Here is a 24,179-nt window from a genome sequence, read left to right as displayed (position 1 = left end):
CAATGCCAAGTGATACTGGAAATCCTAGGCGTGAAGGCAAAGAGCATTGCAAGGTTATTTCATTACGGAGTGGGAAACCTCTAGAGCCACCTCATTTTAAGTCCAGTCAACCGAAGGAGCCTATTCCTGTTCAAGAAGAAGGGGAAAAGGAAGATCCAGTGGCTATTCAAAAGGACCAATCTGATTCTGAAAACCAGAGTGCTGAACCACCAGCTACAGCCCCATTGCAACAGGGTTCTCCAGAAAAATTGCCTTATAAACCACCCCCCTTTCCTCAAATATTTCAAAGGCAACAATAAAACCATCAATTCAAGAAATTCTTGGATGTTTTGAAGGAGCTCCACATCAATATACCATTGGTAAAAGCACTTGAACAAATGCCAAATTATGTGAAATTCATGAAAGACATCCTTTCTAAAAAAAAGAGATTTGGAGAGTTTGAGACAGTAGCCATGACACAAGAGAGTAGTGCCTTCTTGTTGAACAAGCTTCCTCAAAAATTAAAGGATCCTGGAAGTTTCATCATTCCTTGTGCTATTGGAGAGAATTATATTGGGAGAGCCCTTTGTGACCTTGGAGCTAGCATTAACCTTATGCCAATGTCAATCTTCAAGAAGCTTGGTGTGGGAGAAGCAAGGCCAACTACAGTAACACTTCAGCTGGCTGATAGATCCTTAGCTCACTCTGAAGGAAAAATTGAAGATGTCTTGGTAAGAGTTGATAAGTTCATCTTCCCTGCTGATTTCATTGTTCTTGATTTTGAAGCTGATAGAGATGTGCCCATCATTCTTGGAAGACCCTTCTTGGCCACTGGAAAGACTTTGATTGATGTGCATAAAGGAGAATTAACTATGAGGGTAAATGGAGAGCAAGTTACTTTCAATGTTCTCCAGGCAATGAAATCTCCAGATGAGGTAGAGCAATGCTCTATTGTAGATATTATTGAAGAGCTGGTTTTAGAAGAAGTGGAGACAAAGGGCATTAAAGATCCATTAGAGCTTTCATTGGCATATGAAATTGCACAAGTAGGTGATGAAGCAAGTAGCTGCATGGCTTGGTTAGATGCAAGACCAGCTAAGACATTAAGAGGGAATAGATTTGATCCTCTTGTATTATCTGAGCTTGCAACTCCATCCCTTAAGCCATCAATTGAAGAGCCTCCTGTGTTAGAATTGAAGCCTCTTCTAGGACACCTTAGATATGCCTATTTGGGTGAAGACAAGACACTCCCGGTTATCATTTCAGCAGTGCTAACAGCAGAGCAAGAAGATATGTTAATTAAAGTGCTGAAGAAATACAGCAAAGCATTAGGATGGACCATATCAGATATCAAGGGAATCAGCCCATCAATTTGCATGCACAAAATTTTGTTGGAAGACTGCTGTAGTAATTATGTGGAGCATCAAAGGAGGCTGAATCCAATTATGAAGGAAGTGGTTAAAAAGGAAATCATTAAATGGTTAGATAGTGGGGTTGTGTATCCAATTTCAGACAACAAGTGGGTGAGTCCAGTACAATGTGTCCCCAAGAAAGGAGGAATGACAGTTGTGGAGAATGATAACAAGGAGTTGATACCTACAAGGATAGTGAGTGGGTGGAGAATATGTATGGACTATAGAAAGCTCAACAAGGCTACAAGGAAAGATCATTTCCCTCTGCCCTTCATTGATCAAATGCTTGATAGATTGGCTGGAAAAGAGTACTATTGCTTCTTAGATGGATACTCAGGTTACAATCAAATAGCCATTGCTCCTGAAGATCAACATAAGACCACTTTCACCTGCCCTTATGGTACCTTTGCCTTTAGAAGAATGCCTTTTGGTCTATGTAATGCCCCAGCCACTTTCCAAAGGTGTATGATGGCCATTTTTACTGATATGGTGGAACAATTTGTGGAGGTGTTTATGGATGATTTTTCAGTTTTTGGAGAAACATATGTTGAATGCCTCACTCACTTGGCAAAAGTTCTACAGAGATGTGAAGAAACCAATTTAGTCCTCAATTGGGAAAAATGCCATTTTATGGTTAAAGAAGGGATTGTTCTTGGACATAAGGTTTCCAAACATGGTCTAGAAGTTGACAAAGCCAAGGTTGCCATTATAGAAAAATTACCACCACCATCAAGTGTGAAAGGGATTAGAAGTTTTCTTGGCCATGCTGGGTTTTATAGAAGGTTCATAAAAGATTTTTCACAAATATCTAAACCATTGTGTAGCCTGCTTGAAAAAGAAAGTCAGTTCAGCTTTGATGAAGCATGTATGACAACATTTTTAGAGTTGAAGAAGAAGCAAATCTCTACACCCATCATTGTGGCACCGGATTGGTCCATTCCCTTTGAGGTCATGTGTGATGCTAGTGATTGGGCTGTAGGAGCGGTTTTGGGACAGCGTAAGAATAAGGTATTCCATTCAATCTATTATGCTAGTCGGACCCTATCAGGAGCACAATTGAACTATACTGTCACTGAAAAAGAACTCTTGGCAGTTGTGTTTGCATTTGACAAATTTAGAGCTTATCTAGTGGGGGCAAAGGTCATTGTGTTCACAGATCATTCAGCCATCAAATATTTGATACACAAGAAGGATGCTAAACCAAGGCTGATTAGATGGATCTTATTGCTTCAAGAGTTCAATTTGGAGATAAAAGATAGGAAGGGGACTGAAAATCAAGTGGCTGACCATCTGTCTAGGCTGGAAAATCCAAACCAAGCAGCTGAATTTGAAATTAAAGAAGTCTTCCCTGATGAACAACTCTTTGCTGTTTCCCTCTCACAAACACCTTGGTATGTTGATTTTGCTAATTATTTAGCCAGCGGACTTCTACCCCCTATGATGACCACTCAACAAAGGAAGAAATTTCTACATGAGGTTAAAAGGTATTTCTAGGATGAGCCATTCTTATTCAAGCTATGTGCAGATCAAATATTGAGGCGTTGCATCCTTGAGATAGAAGTAGAGGATGTGTTGAGGCAATGCCATGACTCCCCATATGGTGGACATTATCAAGGAGATAGGACAGCAGCAAAGGTCTTGCAATCGGGGTTTAATTGGCCAAGTATGTTCAAAGATGCGTATCAATTCATTCAAAAATGTGATAGATGTCAAAGAGTGGAAAACATCTCCAAAAGGAATGAAATGCCCTTAACCAATATCTTGGAAGTAGAATTGTTTGATGTTTGGGGAATTGATTTCATGGGGCCATTTATTCCTTCATATGGCAATCTTTACATTTTAGTAGCAGTGGACTATGTATCCAAGTGGGTGGAGGCTGCTGCTTGTTCAACTAATGATGCCAAGGTGGTTATTGAATTCATGAAAAAGAACATCTTCACTAGATTTGGTACTCCAAGAGCCATAATCAGTGATGAAGGTTCACATTTTTGCAACAAATACCTTGGAGCTTTATTGTCTAAGTATGGGGTTCGTCATAAGGTTGCCTCAAGCTATCATCCCCAAACAAATGGGCAAGCTGAAGTTTCTAATAGGCAGATCAAGTTGATTTTGGAGAAAACAATCTGCCCTATAAGGAAGGATTGGTCTATAAGGTTAGATGACTCCCTTTGGGCCTACCGAATTGCTTACAAAACACATTTTGGAATGTCACCATACCAACTTGTGTTTGGAAAGGTTTGCCATCTACCATTGGAACTAAAGCATAAGGCATACTGGGCAATTAAGAAATTCAATTTTGAATCCACTTTGGTTGGTGAAAAGAGAATGCTACAACTCCATCAACTTGATGAGTTCAAGCTCCAAGCATATGAGAATGCCAAACTCTATAAGGAGAAAGTGAAGAAATGGCATGATAAGAAAATCTTGAATAGGGTATTTGAACCAGGTCAGCAAGTTCTGCTGTTCAACTCCAGACTCAAACTATTTCCAGGAAAGCTGAAATCAAGATGGTCAGGTCCATTTACAAAAATGACAGTATTTCCACATGGAGCAGTGGAGTTGCAAGATGGCATCTCTAACAGGAAATTTTTAGTCAATGGGCAGAGAATCAAGCATTATTGGGGAGCACCATTGGAGCGGGAAAAATCTTCAATCATCCTTTAAGATGCTTAAAAAGGAGGGAGGTCAATTAGATTTCATTATTTTTAGTTTAATTGTGTGCTATTAGTTCATTAGGTGTTTAATAGAGTCATGAGTAGTTCCCAATGTGTGAAAAAAAAAAAAAAAAAAAACTGAACTGATAGATAATTTGCTAACATGTATCTTTGATGTGCAGGGAGTGTGGGGAACAAAAAGAGAGTGAGTGGTTGCTTTGCCAAACTTATCATTCAACCAAACTGCTGAACAGAACATGTTTCAATATCTAGAAGCTTTCACTATCTTTGTTGTAGTGATGTTGCAGCAATACTACTACAAAGTTTTGATCCCCAGCTACGGATCTTACATGTTCTGTTGACAAATTACATTCTCTGTTGAAAATTACATTATGTGTTCGTTGCTGTAGCAATGCTGCAGCAACACCACAGCAAGGATAAAACTGCTCACCTGACCCGGTTTAACATCAAACCCAACCAACCCATCAAAAATACACTTCAACACTTCTATTAGACCATTATTTACCCATACTGACTCGAACCCATTTGTTTTAAACCCTTCTAAACCAATACCACCCCAAACCCATTAACCCTCTCATTTCCCACTGAAATTAAATCAAAACGAAAACACACTCAGCTTACCTCTTCGACCCTCACGGCACCATCTTCTCTTCTCCACTGCAACTCATCTTCCTCTCATCTTCATTTTTCTTGCTTCTCAAAGACTTTCAAACATCCATTTGCCTCCATTCACGCACCACTGTACCTTCATCTTCACCGATAGTCCTTATTCCACTAAAACCCTAATTTTTCCCCATTCTACAATCGAATCGCTTCTCAGAGGACTCCGGTGCTGTACTGGGCTTCGTGCAAATTATTGTTGTGTTTCAACATTCCATCTTCCCTACACCACATCAGCTAAGTGTTCTCCCCATTTCCTTTCTTCCCTTCCCCATTTGTGAAATTTCTGCTTGGCTGTGTTTGTGTCGTATGTTCATTTTTGGTTTGTGGTTTATGTGTTTATTCTTATACTATTTTAGTGTTTGTTTTCGTTCGCCTATGTGCAATTTTTATTTTGTTTTAGGTTCTGTTTTGGAGCTACCATCACTTGCACACAACAACACAAAATTTCTAGGTCGTCGGATACATATCCTCTGTTCTTAATTGTTTGTTCTTGTTATTTGTTTCATTAGTTGTAGTTATTTGTTTGTTATTTGTTTGTTTTTGTTTTCTACGTTTGTAGTGTCTCTAGTTTTTTGTTTGATATAGTCTGTTTGATTAGTTTTTTTATCTTCTACTGTATCTGTTTTTGTTTAGTTTGTTAGTGTTTTTGTTTGAATTCAATATTGGTTGTTAGGGGCCAACCTTGTGCATTCCCTTCGAAATGGCCCCTCAAAAGAGGAGCAGAACAGACCCTAGTTCTAGTGCTTCAATGGTTCCCCCTTATTTTGCCTCTCCCATGGCTGAGGACCGCTTCACATCCATTTCCACCAAGAAATTTCTTCAGGAGAAGGGGTTCAAACTCAAACCCAATGAAGCCCAAGCATTTACATTCATCCCATCCATCATAGCTGGGCATCATTGGGAACAATTTTGCACCCATCTTGGTGCCTACATCCCTTCCCTCGTCTATGAATTATATGCTAATCTCACTACCCCACCTCAGGACCAGGTGTATGTTAGGGGGGGTTCAGATACCTATAGATGGTCCAACCATTAATGCCTATTATGAATTGGACAATGTAGAGGATGAGCACAATCCTATCTTGCTTCGGCAGACCCCACTGCCTTGCATAACATTCTCCAGACTTTATGTTCTCATGGCATGGATTGGTCCTCATCCCCCCAAGGTGCATTGACTATCGCCCGCCACAACCTGCAGCCAAAATATGGTACCATTTCTTACAAACCCGCTTAATGCCCTCCACGCATATCCAAACTATTTCAGTGGATAGAGCTTTGGTCCTCCACTCTATTCTGGAGGGGCATCGGATTAATGTGGGTCACCGCATTCATGAGGCCATTTGTGCTTGTGCTGCTCGGTCGGGTGGTAGTTTAGTTTTTCCATGTTTAATTACTGCTTTATGTTTGGCTAACCATGTTGATGTGCAGGCTTTTGATGTCCATACACTTAACAAAGGTGCCATTACACACTTCAGTATCACTCGCATGCTTACACCTAGTTCAGCTCCCCCTTCCAGTGCACCCCCTCCTGCTGCTGCCTCAGCTATTCCTCCCACTTCCTCCACCTCAAGTGCTCCACCCTCTAGTTATACTCAATTGGAACAACGCCTCAGCCAAATAGAAGTCACCCAATTTCAAATGATGCTGGAACATCAAATTTCTTGTGACCTCTTCATGGATTATATGCGTTATGTGGCTGCCCGTGATTGCGCCCTTGAGTCTAACTTAAGGATGAATAGCACCCGGTTCCAATCTTTCCCCGCTTTTCCCAACCAACTCTTCGCTAATCCTTGGGGCCAAGATGGGAACTACATTCCTAATATCGATGAGGAGGATGAAGATGCAGCTGCTGCTGATGATGAGTTCCATTCCTTTGATGATGATGATGAGGCCTAGCTTATTCAGGGAAGTTCTCTCTCTTCTTTTACTTTGTTTTCTTTTGATTCCCTTACTTTCTTTTCCTTTCTTTCTCTGTGAGGACACTGCTCCTCTTTAGTTTGGGGGTAAGCTTTGCAATGTTCCAATAATTGCATATGTGATCTTTATGATTATGGAGCTCCTAGTTGCTTAGTTTTCATCAGCTTTCTTTTGTAGTTGCTTTCTTTTGTTGTACAGAGTTGCTGTCCAGTTTTAGAGTACCTATTTTGGGTAGATGTTTTGTGTAGTTAATTTGGCTTTTCATGAAATTTGGATGGTTGTTAAGGAATGAGTTGCTCTTACTCTGATTTTGTTGGAAATCTTAGCACAATTCTGCTATAATGATCTGATGTCTGCATTTACTTATATCTGTGATGCCATATTATTGATACACCAAGTGATATTTCAAGCTCTGGAGAAGCTGGGGAAAATTGGATCAATGTGAGAGTTTTAGGATTTTAGAATTGGTTAAATGAGAACCTTGAGACTTACACATTAGGGGTCCCCATTTGGGTGTTTCCAAGAACTCTGTGCATTGTGAATATTGACTGAAGTTTGACCCTTTCCTTTCCCCAAAAGAATAATGTTCCGCTGTTTTGGGCAACCTAGTAACCGGGAATATGCATGTAACCCATGTGTATTTTTGACGTCAACGGTGGCCCGGAATATGAGCATAAAAAATAATAATAAAAAAAAAGGGAATAATGTTCCGCTGTTTTGGGCAATCTAGTAACCGGGAATATGCATGTAACCCATGTGTATTTTTTACGTCAACGGTGGCCCAGAATATGAGCATGCAAGGCACTCTTGTTTGTGATCTTGTTGAGTAACCGGGTATCTTCATCACAAATGAGCGATATTCGCGTAAAAAGGCAGGATGACAACAACATTCAAAAAAAAAATCAAAAAGAATAAGTTTGGGGGTCAAATGATCAAAAGAGCATGAAACATGTTCTTGGGGGTGTAAAAGGATATGGATCCCTAATTAGTGGAGAGGTAATCATTTGGTCAACATATTAGATCAATGAACTAAACTTGATGACCATGATTCAGCTTGACTAGGGTGATCTGAGGCAAGATTCTTAACTTTCACACACACACACACTTGAGAGCATCCTGATGAGTAAAGTATGACATCTAAGTGTTATTGGCCAGATGTGTTGGAACTAATAATAATAATAAATTAAAAAATTAAAAAAAATTTAGAAAAAGATTAAGAGGCAACTTCTGCTTAACACCCATCCTATTGCATGATTGAGCTAGGCTATTTTCTTTTCTTTTCTTTTGATCTTTTAATGCTTTCATTAGTAGTTAGTTGGTATTTTCACTTGTCTTTATTGCTCGAGGTCAAGCAATGTCTTAAGTTTGGGGGTGTGATAACTCTATGAAATAGAGTTAAGATTGGTAACTTTATACTTGAGATGGCTTGATTTAAGAGCATTTTGTCTTTGTTTAGTGATAGTATTTGATATGGAAAAAATATAAACTAATCTGTTTCATACTTTTTTCCCCCCCCCACCCCTTCGGAAAAAAAAGGGGGAATCGACTCGCTCCCAAGCGAACCGGATCCAGAAGATAGCTTGCTGAAGAAGAGAACTTATTCAGCCACAAGCATGCCCTAATCCAATTTATGGATTAGGTTAATTACCCTAATGATGGCAGACTCAAATTGACGGCTGCGGCTAATCATTATCGAAGGGATAATCATCGCATAACCTAGAGGTTATCTCAGGAGTCCTCTACTAGTCCAAACTAGTAGAAGTCTATCGCTCAACGGATCTAACTATTAAGATCCAACGACTACCCAAAGAAGGCTCAAGTGCATCTGACGAAGGAGATTCGAAGGTACACTCTATATAAACCTCACTGCCATACGAGGTGAGGGACGGAGATTCATATACACACTGGTAGACGTAAACTATCAGGGGCTCACGATCTAGATCACCTTTCCCAGTTCTTCATTCCTTAGCTCTGTGCTTCTAGCAGAGCCGTTTGTGATTAAGTTCATCAACTGACTTAGCCTTCGGAGGTGGACTCCCGACCCCCGCGGTCGGGCCACATCTGACGCTTTCGTTTTGTAGGTCATCACGAGAAGATCTAAGGGCTGAGCAGATTTTGGACGCATCATTTGGCGCCGTCTGTGGGAAAGACTTGTAAAGCCATGGTGACTAGATCGGCAGCAGCCGCTGCACAATGCTATTCCGGTATTCAGATCCCTGGAGTGAATAATCCAGACGTTCCCCAGGGAAGCCAAAATCCTATCGAAGTAGATGGTGGTCAGGGAGGACGTAATCCTCCTGATACATTCCAAGATCAATTGAATCAAGTAAAGATTCAACTCTTGGAGGTGACCCAAGCACTCCGCATGCTCACCAGACGAGTGGTGTTACCACAAGAGCCTGACCATCGCGATCCAGGGAGACGCGCGTTACCATGTGATCAACCACTTGATCAAAGATTGGCTGAAGATCGGAATATCGGTCAGAACTTTCGTGAAGATGACCGAGGACCTAGACGAGTTGATGACCAACCTAGGCGAGACGATTGGTTTGACAGACCGCAGGAAAGTACAACCGATTCAAATACAAGGTTGGACACAGGGGTGAGAACTCACTCACCAACTATCAAAAGAACCAGTCGCGATGATCGAGCAGTTCGCGACGAGAGGAATGTTCGGGAAGGACGGACTGTTCGTGATGATCGAATAGCACGTGAAGATCCTGTTAATCGAGGTCGTGATCATATCGCTGAAGATCACCCGACCCAGATTGGTCAGGAATTGGCTAACATCAATCAGAAGTTAGGGCAGTTGGCTAAAGGAAGGATAACTGAGGATATTTACTCAGTCATTCGGAAGACCCCCTTTGCCGAGCCAATTGCAGGATATCAGTTTCCCCATAACTTCCGTTTGCCTACCTTTTCTACATTCGATGGCTCCGGAGACCCAATGGCCCACATTGGCTATTATCAGCAGACCATGGCAGTTTCAGGTAATTCTAAGGAAACTTTATGCAGGGTTTTTGGTTCATCTTTAACAGAGCCAGCACAAAAGTGGTTTTCGAACCTCCCATTTGGAAGGATCGTAAACTTTGATGAATTGGCGCGCAAATTCATAGGGCGATTCCAGAGTGAGATACAGGTCAAGAAAACAGAAGAAACCTTGTTTACTGTCAGACAAGGAAAAAGTGATTCAATCAGAGAGTTTTTGAAAAGATTCAACAAAGTAACGATGGAGATAGAAAATTTGGATGAGCAAGTAGCCAAAACTGCTCTGTTCACTGGACTCACTAATCGGAAACTCCTGGAGTTATTACTACAGGATATGCCTGCAACTTATGCTGAGTTGGTATTGAGATGCCAGAAGCAGGCCGAAGTCATGGAGATCCTAGATGCACGCCATGGAGATAACAAAGTCTCCAATAAGGAACAGAAGGCTCCTGAGCAGAAGCGAAGCCATAGAAAAATGTCCGTGATCGGGTTGGAAAATCTCAGGCTTGGCGCCAGAGGTCTCCCGGTAAAAGTGAATATACTCCATTGAATGTTCCTCGGGCTGATATTCTAAATATCATCAAAAGAAAAAATATTTTGAAGTGGCCACCTAAAATTCTTTTGAAACCTGGGGAGCAGCAGGATCGAGAAAAGTATTGCCGATTCCACAAGGACTATGGTCATTATACAAATGACTGTCGTCATTTGAAAGCAAATATTGAGAGATTAATATCTTAGGGACACTTGTCCAATTTTGTTAGCAGAAGAAGGGAGGAGCCACGTGAGCCACGCACGGCTGCTCCTAAAAGGGATCGTTTGGTTAGTTCAGAACGATCAAGGGAGGCTCCGAAGTCTAGGAAGGGCAAGGAGGTGACTGAAGCTACTCGGTCACCTATCCTTACCATTTTCGAAGGACCAAAGCCCGAATCACTCTGCAGTTGAAGACAAAATCCAAATTTGTCGGAACCGGAGAGATGCAGAAGCGAAAGAAGCTGAATGGTGAAGATTCTATCACCTTTGGCGAGGAGGATGAAAGAGGCGTTTGTTTACCTCATGATGATGCCATAGTCATCAAGGTAGAGATTGCACGTCGGGAAGTGCATAGAGTTTTGGTTGATACATGGTCTGCAGCTGACCTAATTTCTTATGAAGTGTATCAAAAACTGAAGGTGGATGAGGACTTGATGGAGCCTTCATCCACACATCTATATGGTTTTGCAGGGTCGTCTGCGGTGGCAGAAGGATCTGTCCAGTTGGACTTATCTATTGGAAGTTTTCCTAAGGAAACAACTGTCCGAATTAATTTTTTGGTGGTTCGGGAACTGCCAGCTTATAATGTTATCCTCGGGCGACCATCTTTATCCAAGATAGGTGCTATTGTTTTGACAAAACACCTGAAGATAAAATTCCCGACTGATATGGGAATTGGTCAAGTTTCCTCTGACCAGAGGATCTCTCAAGCAATGTTACGTTGCCTATTTAAAAGACAAGGAGGGCCCGAGGAAGGTGACTGCCCTACCTATAGAAGTTCGAGACGATCGGGAAGAAGCAGAAATGCAAAGGCCCGAACTAGTGGAGAAGTTGGAGCGAATCCAACTGTGTACCGAAGATAAGAAGAAGATTACTTATATCGGGTTTGAACAGCTGGAGGAATTCAAAGATGAGTTGAAGTTATTTCTTCAACATAATAATGACATATTTGCATGGTCTGCTGAAGACATGCCAGGAATCGATCGGGCTGTCGCAAAGCATAAACTCTGGATAGATCCGAAGGTGAAAGCAGTGATACAGAAAAGGAGAAATTTCTCCATTGAAAAGTATGAAGCCGTTCGGGGCGAAGTTGAAAAACTGAAGAATTCTGGTTTCATAGAACCAATTGAATGCCCAACTTGGTTAGCTAAAGTGGTGATGGTAAAAAAGGCGACATAGACCAGAATAGCAACTACTTCGAGTTTAAACCCATTAAGAATCAATGCAATTTGAATCAGAGGAATTAAGAACCTGAATTAAGAACGTATGATCCAAGTAACCCAACCTTAGGATTATGTTGGAGAAACCCATTTTGATATTGCTCTGCATCAAAGGATTTGTAGTGTAACTACCAGTTAATTCCGAGGCTGATGTTGGGGGGTAATCTGGACTTTTTATTGTTTAAGTTAAATTGAACCGGTTGGTTCAATTGATGGTTCATTGCTATGTATAGCTTTACCCTTGGTTCACTCTCATTCTAATATGCAAAAAACGATTTGGGGATTTTTCCTCTGTTCTGCGATTTGGGGTTCTCGGTGAAGCTTCCATGGCTGCCATCTTCAAGCTCCTACAACGATGATTCTTGGAGGTTCTTTGAGACGCTCGGTTGGGGCTTTTGATCAGTGATGTTAGAAGGTCACTCGACGGAAGTATTGGCTCCTGTTTTCACATGTATTAGGTGTTATCATAAACTCTCTCTTTCTTCTCCTTCTCTGTAATCTCCTGGATATAGTGGATTGGATTCGAACTTGAATCCCGGAGACGTAGGCAGTCATTGCCGAACTTCGTCATCATCTCTCTCTCTCATTTGATATACCCTTGCATGATTCGGTCCATACTAGGTTAGGGCATGTGTTAATTCGGTCACAGATTGGCATCAAAGCCTTCTAGTTCATGCTTCTATAAATTCAAATTAGGTTTTGTTGATTAATTGCATCCTAATTTTATTGATTACTCATATGGTTAACAATTATTTCAATTTACAAATTCTGATTTCTTGTATTTCTTTCGCTGTTGCCTCTGATATATGCTTCATGGTTTGGTTCTCATAGTCTGTTAGTTATATGTCATATATGCTCTCTTATATAATATGATTTGATTATATATGTCAATTAAAAGATTCGGTTCTATGATAAAACCATGTTTATATGATGCATATGTTCTTGGCTCTTTGTTTAAATCTGAATTCAAATTGATTGATGATAATTTAGTATGAGTAGGCTGATTTTGAAATGGTTAATGATTAATTAATCACATTAATTTCTTGATTTCTGATTATACTAGCTGCTGCCTTATTCTTTTGTTAATATTTGATACAATACTTGGTCTGTATTGATCTACTGTGTTAACAATTTGTTAATAAAGACTGCTGAAATTGTATAAAGTTAGCTTATGAATTTGTGGTTAATTAATATCTGATTATTTAATTCTTGGTTATAATAATCTTTTTTTTTCAGAATTGTATATCAGTATTGTGAATTTTTATTATTGTATATACTGATTGGTGTATGGTACTGCTTCAAAGTGGAGCCAAGCAAGGGATTTGGTCTACCAGGGGAGGGTACTCCTCCTAGTGTGGTCAGTGTGGTTCCCACAAGCTCTAGTAGAGCTGTAGGTCAAGGGGAGAATCCTAGGTACCTAGGTTTGGGAGTTCTAATGGGGATTTTCAGGGTAGACATTGAGAAGTTTGATGGGACAGGGGACTTTGGGATTTGGAAGAGGAAGGTGAGAGCTTTGATGGCTTAGCAGAAACTCCTAAGATCCATAGATGACCTAGTTGCTTTCTTTGAAAGCATTGACCCAGTCTTGAGGACTGAAGTGATGGAGAATGCAATTGGTTGCATGCTCTAGAACATCACTGATGGTGTTATCAGATGTTTGGATGATGACAATACCCTTATTAAAGTGTGGAATAAGCTTGAACAAATCTACCAGAAAAAGAATCTAGGTAATAAGATTTATCTGAAAGAAAAATTGTATGGGTTTAAGATGGACCCTACAATCAGCCTTGATAAGAACCTAGATGTATTTAAGAAGTTGATTCAAGACTTAGCCAGTACTGGGGAAAAGAGCAAATTTGAAGACCAAGATCTATCTATCATCCTATTGAATTCCCTTCATAATGACTATCTTGTTGTTAAGAATTCAATTAAGTATGCTTGTCAAAACATTTTCCTAGAACTATTGATTGATGCTCTAAGGAATAGGGAGTCAGAGTTGTTGACTTCTCGAAACACTTCAGGGAGTGGGGACAATTTGTTTGTTAAGGGCAAGGGCTCTTACAAACATGGAAAGTCCAAGGGAAAGGGTAAAGTGTTTGACAATCATGAAAATAACAACAAGAATAATAATGCGAATAATAATAAGTTTGATTCTAGCACCAGGAGATGTTATTTCTGTCATAAAGTGGGTCATATTAAGAAAATTTGTTTTGCATATAAGAGGAAACTGCAAGAAGGTGAGACATCTAACAATGATATGTCTAATTCTGGTGAAATAAACATGTTTGAGGTCCTTTGATGACCTAGGTGCTTTCTATGTTAGCATAGACCTTGTTTTAAGACCTGGTTATTTGGGTTTCCATTAGGTGCACACTTTGGTTTATCCTATTTTGTTTCTTTGTTAAAGGGAGGTGGTCTATTTAACTTTAAGGTGATATGCTTGTGTAAGGAAGCTGTTTATTTAATAAATCTGAGACAACATGTTTTGTACTCTCATGGATGCTTTTATTTGCATTGATATACATGTCTGACTGAGTTTTGGAATGCTAGAGTGGTAATAGGTGGTGTTGAGACTGTTTAGTACAGTTGGTTACACATGAGGATTCCTATTCACTTGGTATAGCATTAGGTGTATCCTTGATGTTTGGAGAGGTATAGTCTCCATGTTCAGCATGAGTGCTGGTTTTGGCACATGTGTTGTCAAGTGTGATGAGAGTTTGGTCTCCAGGGGGAGAGGTTTGTTTTCCAGTTCAGCATTAGTGCTAGTCTTGACACAGGAGATGTCAAGAGGGTGTGTCCTCACATGTTGTTGGGGTTCACATGATATTCAGGGGATATGGTCTATCAGCTTGTTTGGTTTTGATTTGGGAGTAGTTATTGTCAGATTTATGGAGTTGTCTGGTAAGATGACTTGCACCAGTTTTATTGGTTAGATTATGTCTTGTTTGTAGTCAGATTTTTTATGTGGTCATTGAGTATGGTCTTGTAGGTCAAAGTTGTTAAGTTTTATTGAGTTTACTTCTTTTATCTCTGGTTTGGTTTCTACTCTAGGTGACCTGGATTTGTCTAGTTGTGACTTGTGCCCATCATGTGTGGTGAGTGGGTGAAGAGGTCCTGGTTTGAGTAGTGGTAGTAAGCCAGTGATGGATTGAGGAGTGTTATTGCCTATTTGGGTTTGTCTTGAATATTTTCATCTTGTTGGTTAAATGTAAGGCTATTAGAATGTTTGCTATCCTGAGTTACTCTGTTCATTATTTTTAATGGGTAATTGGATACTTGTTGTCTTTCTTTACTTTAATGTAGAAGAAAGAATGATTTGCAACTTCTTTAGGCATTTTAACAACTAAATTTGAAAATATGAATTGTTAATGAATCCTGTTGTGATTTCATTTGAATACCCTTGGCATTGATATATAAGACTTGATGGTTGAATTTTTTGCATTATATTTTGCATTTTAGGTTCACAGTTGCCTCTAGTTTCTCATTTCGTTTTCTGTGTCTTATATCTGCATTTATGTGGTTTACATATTGATTGCATGATTGTATTCCTTGGGGAAGGTTTTAAAATCATAATTTGAAATGAAAGTATTTGGATCTGTTAAGAATTTCCTAAGTTTTGGGATCTACTGGTTGAGGGGGAGAGATTTATGGTTACTTGTCATGATTTATATTTGAATTGTTCAATCTCTTTTCTCTAAGTTGGTTAAGTTCTCTTATGTATCATGTGATATGTTTTAGACTTGACTTGGCTTATATTGTAAGCATTTGTGTAGATTCATGGGCTGTGTTGGCATTAACAATTATGTCAGGATCCATGTTGTTCATCTGTTGATGTTTGTGAGGTTTTGTTAATCTAGGTTGGTTTTGGGTATCACCATGGATTTCCTGAAGTTTATACTAGTCTCTTGTTTAAAGTCTTATTTGTTTTAATTCATATATTTATTATGCTTTGGTTGGCATGAGTAAGTCTATGTGGTGGGTTATTACCTTTTGTGGACATTGTATACTTTGTTTTCATTTATCTATGGTGTGGTGATGTCCAGGTATGTCTTGTGTTTGTTTATCAGGTTTGCATATGTTGCAGTTTTAGGGGAGATGCTGCCCAAATTTTTATGACTCTTATTATGTTTGTCTCTGTTATGAGATATATGCCTGGTGTGTGCATGTGTGCTCTTCATGGTTATATGAGTGAGTTGTGAATCATGAGTTATTGATTCAGTTTGTTGCATGGTGTATCTACATGGAGTCCTTAGTGTTGCATAGTTAGTGCATGTCAAGGTATTTTGCATATTTGTTATTTGCTTTGTACTGTGTTCTCTGTGTTTTTTGTGTGTGCAGGTACACTTGGATGATGATAGTCGTAATCCAGTTCACTATAGTCATTTTGGATGTACAGATTAAGGGGGAGATTGTTGGGGGGTAATCTGGACTTTTTATTGTTTAAGTGAAATTGAACCGGTTGGTTCAATTGATGGTTCATTGTTATGTATAGCTTTATCCTTGGTTCACTCTCATTCTAATATGCAAAAAACGATTTGGGGATTTTTCCTCTGTTCTGCGATTTGGGGTTCTCGGTGAAGCTTCCATGGCTGTCATCTTCAAGCTCCTGCAACGATGATTCTTGGAGGTTCTTTGAGACGCTCGGTTGGGGCTTTTGATCAGTGATGTTAGAAGGTCACTCGACGGAAGTATTGGCTCCTGTTGTCACCTGTATCAGGTGTTATCATAAACTCTCTCTTTCTTCTCCTTCTCTGTAATCTCCTGAATATAGTGGATTGGATTCGAACTTGAATCCCGGAGACGTAGGCAGTCATTGCCGAACTCCGTCATCATCTCTCTCTCTCATTTGATATACCCTTGCATGATTCGGTCACAACTGACCTCAAAATCAACTGAGACCAATTGTCTTGTATAGCGCTCGCAATAAATGAAACAGGTTTTAAAGTTTTTTCTATAGCATTGATCAAATCGCATAGCTTTGATTTTCGGACCTCCAAGAAGAGCAAGTTTTCTGACAATAAGGAAGAAAGTAAGAAAGGGCCTTTCAATTCTCAGGATTGTAAAGAGAAACACTCTGGGGCTGGGGAAGGGTGAACACTGGCCATTCCTCAAGTCTGTTTTAGAAGAAAAAAAGAAATTTCTCTTTTTCACAGCTCTCAAATTTGCGAAATGGGATTAGAGTTGGATATGAGCGGGGCTGAATTTGTAAATTTACGGACTCTAGACCCAAAGTTATATATATATATATATATATATATATATATATATATATATATATATATATATATATATATATATATATATATATATATATATATATATATATACTAGTTAGAACATTTACGTGCAAATGCACGTGGATTTCTCGCATTTATCCTAATTAAATAGAAACTATGAGTAGCGAAGATTGGGCCATAACTATCAGAAAATGGAAGAAGGGGTGGGAACTGGGAAGAGGTGTTGGGATTTGTTGATGCATGGTGCGAATCACAACCAGTTAATTGACCTCAATTTTAACAAAAAACCAAAAATTAATCAAAATAAAAACTTCCCAAGACCAAAACAAAAGTGGTCAATGATTTGGTGGAGCTCTATTTAGCAAAACAGGGGGATTAAAAAGAATTAGAAGAACTTAGCAGAACCAAAAAAAAGAGAAACAACAGTGGTGTTAGTTATTTTAACAGTGGTATAAAAATGAAATAAACATAAAACCCATACAAATTGTTGCTTTGAGCGAAGCCCCACGTCATCGAGCAATTTCCTGACTTCCATCTCACTTTCTATCTGCAAGGAAACAAAATCTCAAAATGCTTGAAAGAGTACAATCATAACCCAAAACTGTATTGTCAAACATTTACAGGAACGTAATGATTAAACTCTCACGTACACATTACGTTCACCAATTGTCTACCTCTCAAGTATTCGAGTAAAAAAAAAAAAAAAAGAGCCCACTTCATAATGTAAAACCCAATTTATTTATTTATTAATTATTTTTTATGACTAAGCAAACGTATTATAAGCAATTTCAGACCCAAATAAACATGGTGACTCTAACGCACTGACCATTGTGTTGGCACCTTCGTCCCATATTAACCATTATAAGAAACACTTTTCAGTTTTCATCTAGCTGTTTCTTGAGCTTCAAATACCTTGACGATATGATGTTAGACCCACGGCATATCAGGGGGAAAATTTTCAGAATCCTGAATGCTGCATCAAGCCCACTGAAATAATTCATAGCGTGTAAACACTTTTAAGCACCACTATGTGTAGGACGTTAGGAAAAAAGATATAGTAAAAGTTCAACCAGAAATAGAAAAGAAAAGCCTTCCATTAAAAGAAATAAGCAGATGCTTTAGAAGCGTACTCAACTAATCAAGAACATGCTGACTGAATTCTTATCAAAACAGTTTAAAGTTAATATAAGTATGAAAAGACAAATTAACAAATTGAAGAGGAAATACTGATCACCTTGTTGCAGCAACAACTCATCTGCTTGACAGCAAGGGTGAAAAGCATGCAGGGCATGCTCACGGGTCTGACCATCTTTGAAGATACCAACTTCAAAGCCTCCAGTGGTAGAATCGATGATAAGGACAGCACCATCAGCCTGTGATGTACCTATGATCATGTTCTTGATGAAGTCACAATGCCCAGGAGCATCAATAACTGTGTAGTAGTATTTTGTGATCTCGAACTTCCACAAGGCATTGTCGATGGTGATATCATGCTCACACTCGCCCTTCAGTACAGAACCCAGGCGGACTTGAATGACTTTTTGTTCATCTTAGCAGCTTCCTTCGCAAAACGCTGGATCATACGCTTGAAAACATAAAAAAAAAACTGTCTGAAATAGCTTCAATTGACATTTTTCTATAAAAGTCGGATACAAATTTTCGTGACCAAGAATTAGTAGGGAAACATCAACATCCTAATATAGCAACATATTAATACGACTCATACCATTACAGTTCCAAGCATAAAAATAAGAAGAAAAATTAAATAAAAATGGCCCAGCTAAAATGGGAGCCAGTTCATGAGCCACTCATCACCCATTAAGCCATCCATCCATTGCCACCTTGGTTCTTAAGCACAAGTGACAAACGAACTGCCACTTTCAAGGCCCTATATAGAAATCTCCCAACACCAATTTTGCTTCTGTAGTGCGTAATTAATGCGCACTACGGTGGAGCGAGCCGTCCGATTAGACCGATCTAATCGGACGGCTCGCAGCATATTTCCATTAAAAAATGATAAACCCACCTATATTACTTGGTTTTTGTTGACGGTTCGGTCCAAGTGGTATTAGGCGGTCCGAGTTGGGCGGTTCGATCAAGCGTTTTATACCTGTGTCAAATACGTAGATACGAATTCAAAAACCACTGAGATTTTCAAAATATTTTGAAAAACACAAAACCCAATCTGAAACCGCCCAACCCTCATTTCGTGATTTCGATTTCGAGGTCCGACGAATCTGGAGAAGAAGAGGAAGAAGAGGAAGAAGAGGAGGAAGAGGAGGAAGCACAAGGCAATCTGGAGAAGAAGAGGAGGAAGCACAAGGCGATCCCAACAGGCTGACTCTCAGTATTATTCATGGCGCGTCCCAACAGGCTGTTTCCAGTTGAGGATTTCTCAGAAAAGAAGAAGAGAAATTGAGAAATTTAGACGGTCTTTCCCCACGTTTTCGCTCTCCCCCATTTTCTCCCCTAAATTTAGCTTCCTTCATCTGCATGTTGCTTATCTCAGAGAGAAAGAGAGGGAGAGAAGAGAAGTCTGTGCTCTGGGTCTTTTGGGTGTTCTTCGAAGGAGAAAATTTGCATAATCGTCTTATGCAAACTTAGCAAAGAAGCAAATCATAGCAAGAGAGTGAAGAAACAGAGATGGATTTTATTAAACGAAGACCAGCAGCTAAAAATTCTGTGGTTGCTGGGTCTGTTTGGGAAATTAGAATGAAGAGCGATGCAGTCAATGGTGGGATCAAGGTGTTCAGTGGGGCAGAGAATTCAGAAGGAGTCGTTGGTGAGGATAAAGGGCTTCAATTTTACAACCGGGTGAAGCGGAATCACAATGATGGAACCTCTGGGAAGAGGAGAACTTGGAATGACAGAAACCCATCTCAGATAAGGAAGACAAAATGGGAATTGAAGAGATTAAGCGATGAAGCGTCTCGGAAGGAGCTTGATGTTTCTGTTTCATTTGATTCTCCTCGAAAAATTTTGACGGATGATGAAGGTATCGATGCTGATGGTGAGTACGAAAGAGAAGATGAAGTGGGTAATTTAGAGATTGAGGTTGAGAAGAAGATTTATGATGATAAAGAAGTCAGCTTTGCAGGACAAAAACCTAAAGAAATAGGAGAAGAAACAAAGAAGGTTCTCCAGATTCATGAAAAGCCTATGACTATACCTATCTCTGTTAATGTGAACAAGAAAGTTGCGAATGAAGAGAAGAAACCCAGGAAATTTGTGAATGAAGAGAAGAAAGTTCATCATCAGAATCGAGAAAAACCCAAGCACATTTTTTCAAGGGTGAATAATAAACAGCAAAGCCCTGTTAGATTTCCTCCTCTCATCGATCCTTCTCTCAGAAAAACAGCACCTGGTAAATTATTTCTTGTACCATTTTAGAGATTTCAACTCCTGATTCTGATTGTTTCAGTATTAAATTCTTTATTATGTCTCTCCTCAGTTGCATCTTCAGCTTCAGCTTCAGCTTCAAAGGTGTTCGACAGTATTCCGGATACATCACACAAGTTGCAGAACATGGGTTAGTTACCAATTTCTCGGCTAAATTGATATGATTATGTTTATTTATTTACTTGAAAAGCACCATCAATTTCACAGTGGTTCTTTCAATTTTAGTGGACTTGGTGATGTGGAGAGACGTTTCAAAATCAGCTTTTGCTTTTGGAGGGGGAATGTTCTTCCTGCTCTTATCATCCTTCATAGGAGAGCTTAATTTTAGGTAAACATTACAAGCCACAGTGATTACAACTCTCCAATAATCTCTGTTGCCATCACTTCCCATCACTGAATTCTATTTTCAGTCCTGATTTTCTACAGCTTGATTTCTGGAATTTCCTACCTGGGCCTTGTCTATATTGCTACTAACTTCTTATCTAAATCAATTCTATTCAGGTAATCCTCCCAAACAACAAATCTTCTTAGTAAAAAGTTCCCATTTTTCTGTTTCTGTCTTTTTTGAAGATATATGTAAATTTTCCTGAATAAATTCTCTGGTACTTCAGTTTATTTGCTCGTTAGAACAGGGAAAAGATGCAAGGTTTTGATTTTTGGTTTTTCTTCTTCAGGTCAGGTAGTAGCAGCAAGCACTTTACAAAGCGACAAAGAAGTACTATTAGAACTGAAGACATTCCTTCAAGGTAACAATCCATTCAACAGTGGTCCATATATGAAATGGAACAACAATTCTTCCCCTTGTTTCTAGCCTGGAATTACTTGCAGTGCTAAACGGGTCACCGGAATCAACCTCTCCGTTTACAATATCTCAGGCAAGATGTTTGGAAATTACTCCTCTAAGCTTTCTGAACTGGATCTCTCCAAGAACACGATTGACGGGTCGACTCTTGTATAATTGATTGTTCTTTTCTACTGATATATTAGCTATAATGATGTGCTGGGTCCAAAACAGAGGCCTGATCATTTCAATCATGCTTTGGAATGGAATAATTTGAATAAGATGATACTGTCAAAATTTTGAACTTGGGATTTTGCCATATTTGTTGAAGTCAATTTAGAAATAAAAACAGAGACTAAAGGGCTGCCTATATATATTCTCTCTGTTCAGCCCTTCTTCCTTGGATATTTGCAGGATCTCCATGTTGAATGCATGTCCGTTATTTAGTTAGTGATGCCACTGCTCTGCCAAACCCACTAAGGGGGAAGGAAAGGCTTCAGTTGGTATTTTAGTCTGTACAAATTCATGAGTGATAGGACTAAAACGCAAGGTCTCTTTAAATGGTATAGCACAGACCAACGTTTTAGGACTTCACACCTTTATTTTCTTGGGTGATCTTGATTTACTTGGCTGCAGATAGCACCTCAAGTTTCTCCTCATATTGTTCTTTTATTTGTGTGTCTTTTCTTTTTTGCATAATCAGGAAAGGAAAGAGAACCTCTTAAGAACTTTCCCCCCCCCCCCCCCCCCCCCAACTAAGTGCTATTGATTACTTCTAGGTTTTAAAATAACAGATTAGAAATGTACCCTTTTGGAGCATTCTTAGGCATACCAATCCAGACAGCTAAATATTTAAGGTATTCAGGTTGCAATGAACCTGTTATTTTTCCTGTGGATTGGTGGTGTTTTGCAAATGCATTGATATACACAGTAGTGTTCTTGATAGAGTTGATCATGATGGGGAAGAAGGAAGCTTTATTTGTATATTTGATTGTTTGACTGGTTTTGTAGTTAAATTGCCTTTTAATATTTTACCTTTCTTGAGTGATATGCTAATGAATTTCTGGTGACTTCTGGAAGGAATGCATGGCAGAGTTTGGGGGCTTTGCAGCCTGAAGAAGCAATGCGGAAGTATATAGATATAGTTGACAAGCAATATCCTTGCAGCTGGGTCTACTGGGGTGAGTACTCCATTACTTTATATGAGTGCAGTTTTTGGGCTTGTATACTTTTTTTACTGAGTTCTTTAATCATCCTCTCTTTTTTGACCATGTTCTTCACTTCTTCATTTATCCTTTCTTATGGTTGTTATAACAAGAAACGTAAAGATGGAGGCCATGATATGTTGGGTTTTGACAAACACAAGTCAATTCTCTTCATACATTTACTGATTTACATGTGGGTTTCATGAAGGATAATGAATTACTTATCAAAACTGAATCATGTTTTGACTACCATATAGTATTGTAAGAAGCATTTGAGAATGCAATTCTCTCTCATACTGTGTGTTTAGAGTTCTTAGAATCATGTTTTGACTATCATATAGTATTGTAAGAAGCATTTGAGAATGCAATTATCTCTCACACCGTGTGTTCAGAGTTCTTATCATCAAGTTTGTTAGATGCATCTAACTAAATGTTTGTAAACATATGTTAGGATATCTTATTATCACTTATAAGATAACTAAATGTTTGTAAACAATTACAGAAACAAACTTTAATTTGGGAGGGTTTGAGTGCTAGAAATATATTCACCCTTACCCACCCATCCTTTATATCGTATGCTGCGGATTGAAGCTTGGATTAATCTATGTTTCCCTCTTTTCCTTTCAAAGGAAAATCTGAATTTGGTTGGATTAGTGCTTGCTAGAAGCTTTCAGTAGGTAAATATTTTCTATGTATTCATGAATGCGCATTCTCATTTTCTATGGAACTGTTTTGACTCTGTTCAAGGATAATGAGGGTCATGCATAACCAAAAGAGCAAGTGGCGCCTCAAGTTCTCGAATTTGAAGAAGATTGGAATGTGATATGAGCTCACTTGGTAACAGGCATTATTGGTACTCTTTCCACATCAACACATTGGTGCTTAGGTGTAGTGCGCAGTTGTTGGATTTATGACTAACAAGCCCAACTGGGATTCTTTGTAGTGCTGTTTCGGGTTTTGTTGTGATTCCCATATTGTTACACATTAGTAAGTGCTTCTCCTTACTTCCACAAGGGAAATGATTGTTAGGAAAAGGGAAGCAGAATTTGTTCGTGAAAAGGGGATATTCTTGTAGCTTGAAACTGTTATCAATGTGCAATTCTCTGTGTTTTTTATTCTTTTTTTCTTTTCCCCTCGGGTTTTTTTTCTTGATTTCTCATTCAGAAACTGTTAATCTGCTGTTACTAACTGGAACTTCACATGGAACAGATGGGAGTTACATACCATGAACCTAAGTATTGGAATTTTAGTGAGGGGAGAAACAAATATTTCAGCCATGCCACAAGCCAACTTACGCGATTTAAAAAGATCTGTCTCTACTTGTATCTCTATAAGCCAGTAAGGGTGACTTCTCTTTATTGAACAGGTTTATGTCTATATTGTACTCGAAATTGTATAATCCATGTATATTGTTTCTCAGGCATGTGCTGGAGAAATATGCTAATGAGGATGTTTCATTGGGATCTTGGTTTATTGGCTTGGATGTGGAGCACATTGATGACAAAAGTTTCTTTTCTAGTACCCCACCTGGCAAATTCCTAGTTCCTCATGATGCTTTACTTCTGTTTGAAGATGTGCTGACAATCAACCTTTGATCCTGTTAGAAAAGAAGAAGAAGAGAAGAGGATAGCGACTGCTGAACCAATAGAAAGTGTAAATCTGTTTTATGAATTTTAATCATATCAATGCATTTGCTGATTTCAGAGTGTTTGCTTTCCTCTCTTGTAAATGTTCGACAATCAATCTAGAACATTTCTTTATGGTATTGTGAAGTTTATTTCCCCCCATTTTAGGTTTTCTATATAGGATAGTGGGAAGGTGCTGTTAATGTGAATAAGTTGGTAGTTTGAATGATCATGAAATCTTTGTAATATCTGATTATCTGAAGATTGGTTTTTCCTTGAATGGTGGTGTATAGAGATGTTCATTGCGTACTACTTCTGATAACCAGTC

General features: G+C 39.0%; 1 protein-coding gene across 5 annotated transcripts; it reads left to right on the top strand.

Moving 5' to 3' along the window:
• The first annotated feature begins 18,953 nt into the window (after positions 1–18,953).
• On the top strand, positions 18,954–24,179 carry LOC149024333 (uncharacterized). 5 transcript variants are annotated; one of them, XM_089144627.1, is made up of 9 exons: positions 18,957–20,205; positions 20,293–20,370; positions 20,448–20,568; positions 20,667–20,741; positions 20,915–20,986; positions 22,102–22,202; positions 22,974–23,213; positions 23,436–23,564; positions 23,647–24,179. In XM_089144627.1, the coding sequence occupies exons 1-7, from the start codon at positions 19,485–19,487 to the stop codon at positions 22,976–22,978; spliced, it is 1,173 nt and encodes a 390-aa protein (XP_089000753.1). In that variant the 5' UTR covers positions 18,957–19,484; the 3' UTR covers positions 22,979–23,213; positions 23,436–23,564; positions 23,647–24,179. The 5 variants fall into 5 exon arrangements, with proteins under 5 accessions (XP_089000750.1, XP_089000751.1, XP_089000753.1 ...); XM_089144626.1 differs by lacking the exon at positions 22,974–23,213 and having other exon boundaries at positions 23,647–24,177; XM_089144624.1 differs by lacking the exons at positions 22,974–23,213; positions 23,436–23,564; positions 23,647–24,179 and having other exon boundaries at positions 18,954–20,205; positions 22,102–22,821.

Source organism: Hakea prostrata, chromosome 2 (assembly GCF_041222555.1).
Source record: "Hakea prostrata isolate BN-2017 chromosome 2, UWA_Hpros_2, whole genome shotgun sequence".
In the NCBI taxonomy this organism is placed as follows: domain Eukaryota; kingdom Viridiplantae; phylum Streptophyta; class Magnoliopsida; order Proteales; family Proteaceae; genus Hakea; species Hakea prostrata.
The sequence above is the reverse complement of the archived record's forward strand: the minus strand, read 5'-3'. Positions and strand labels throughout refer to the sequence as shown.

What these genes read in the sequence shown, in the direction of transcription:
- LOC149024333 (XM_089144624.1), top strand. Translation starts at nt 19,485, where the DNA reads ATGGATTTTATTAAACGAAGACCAGCAGCTAAAAATTCTGTGGTTGCT. An exon ending in ACACAAGTTGCAGAACATGG is followed by an intron (nt 20,371 to 20,447) that starts GTTAGTTACCAA and finishes TCAATTTCACAG; the next exon opens with TGGTTCTTTCAATTTTAGTG. An exon ending in TCTAAATCAATTCTATTCAG is followed by an intron (nt 20,742 to 20,914) that starts GTAATCCTCCCA and finishes TTTCTTCTTCAG; the next exon opens with GTCAGGTAGTAGCAGCAAGC.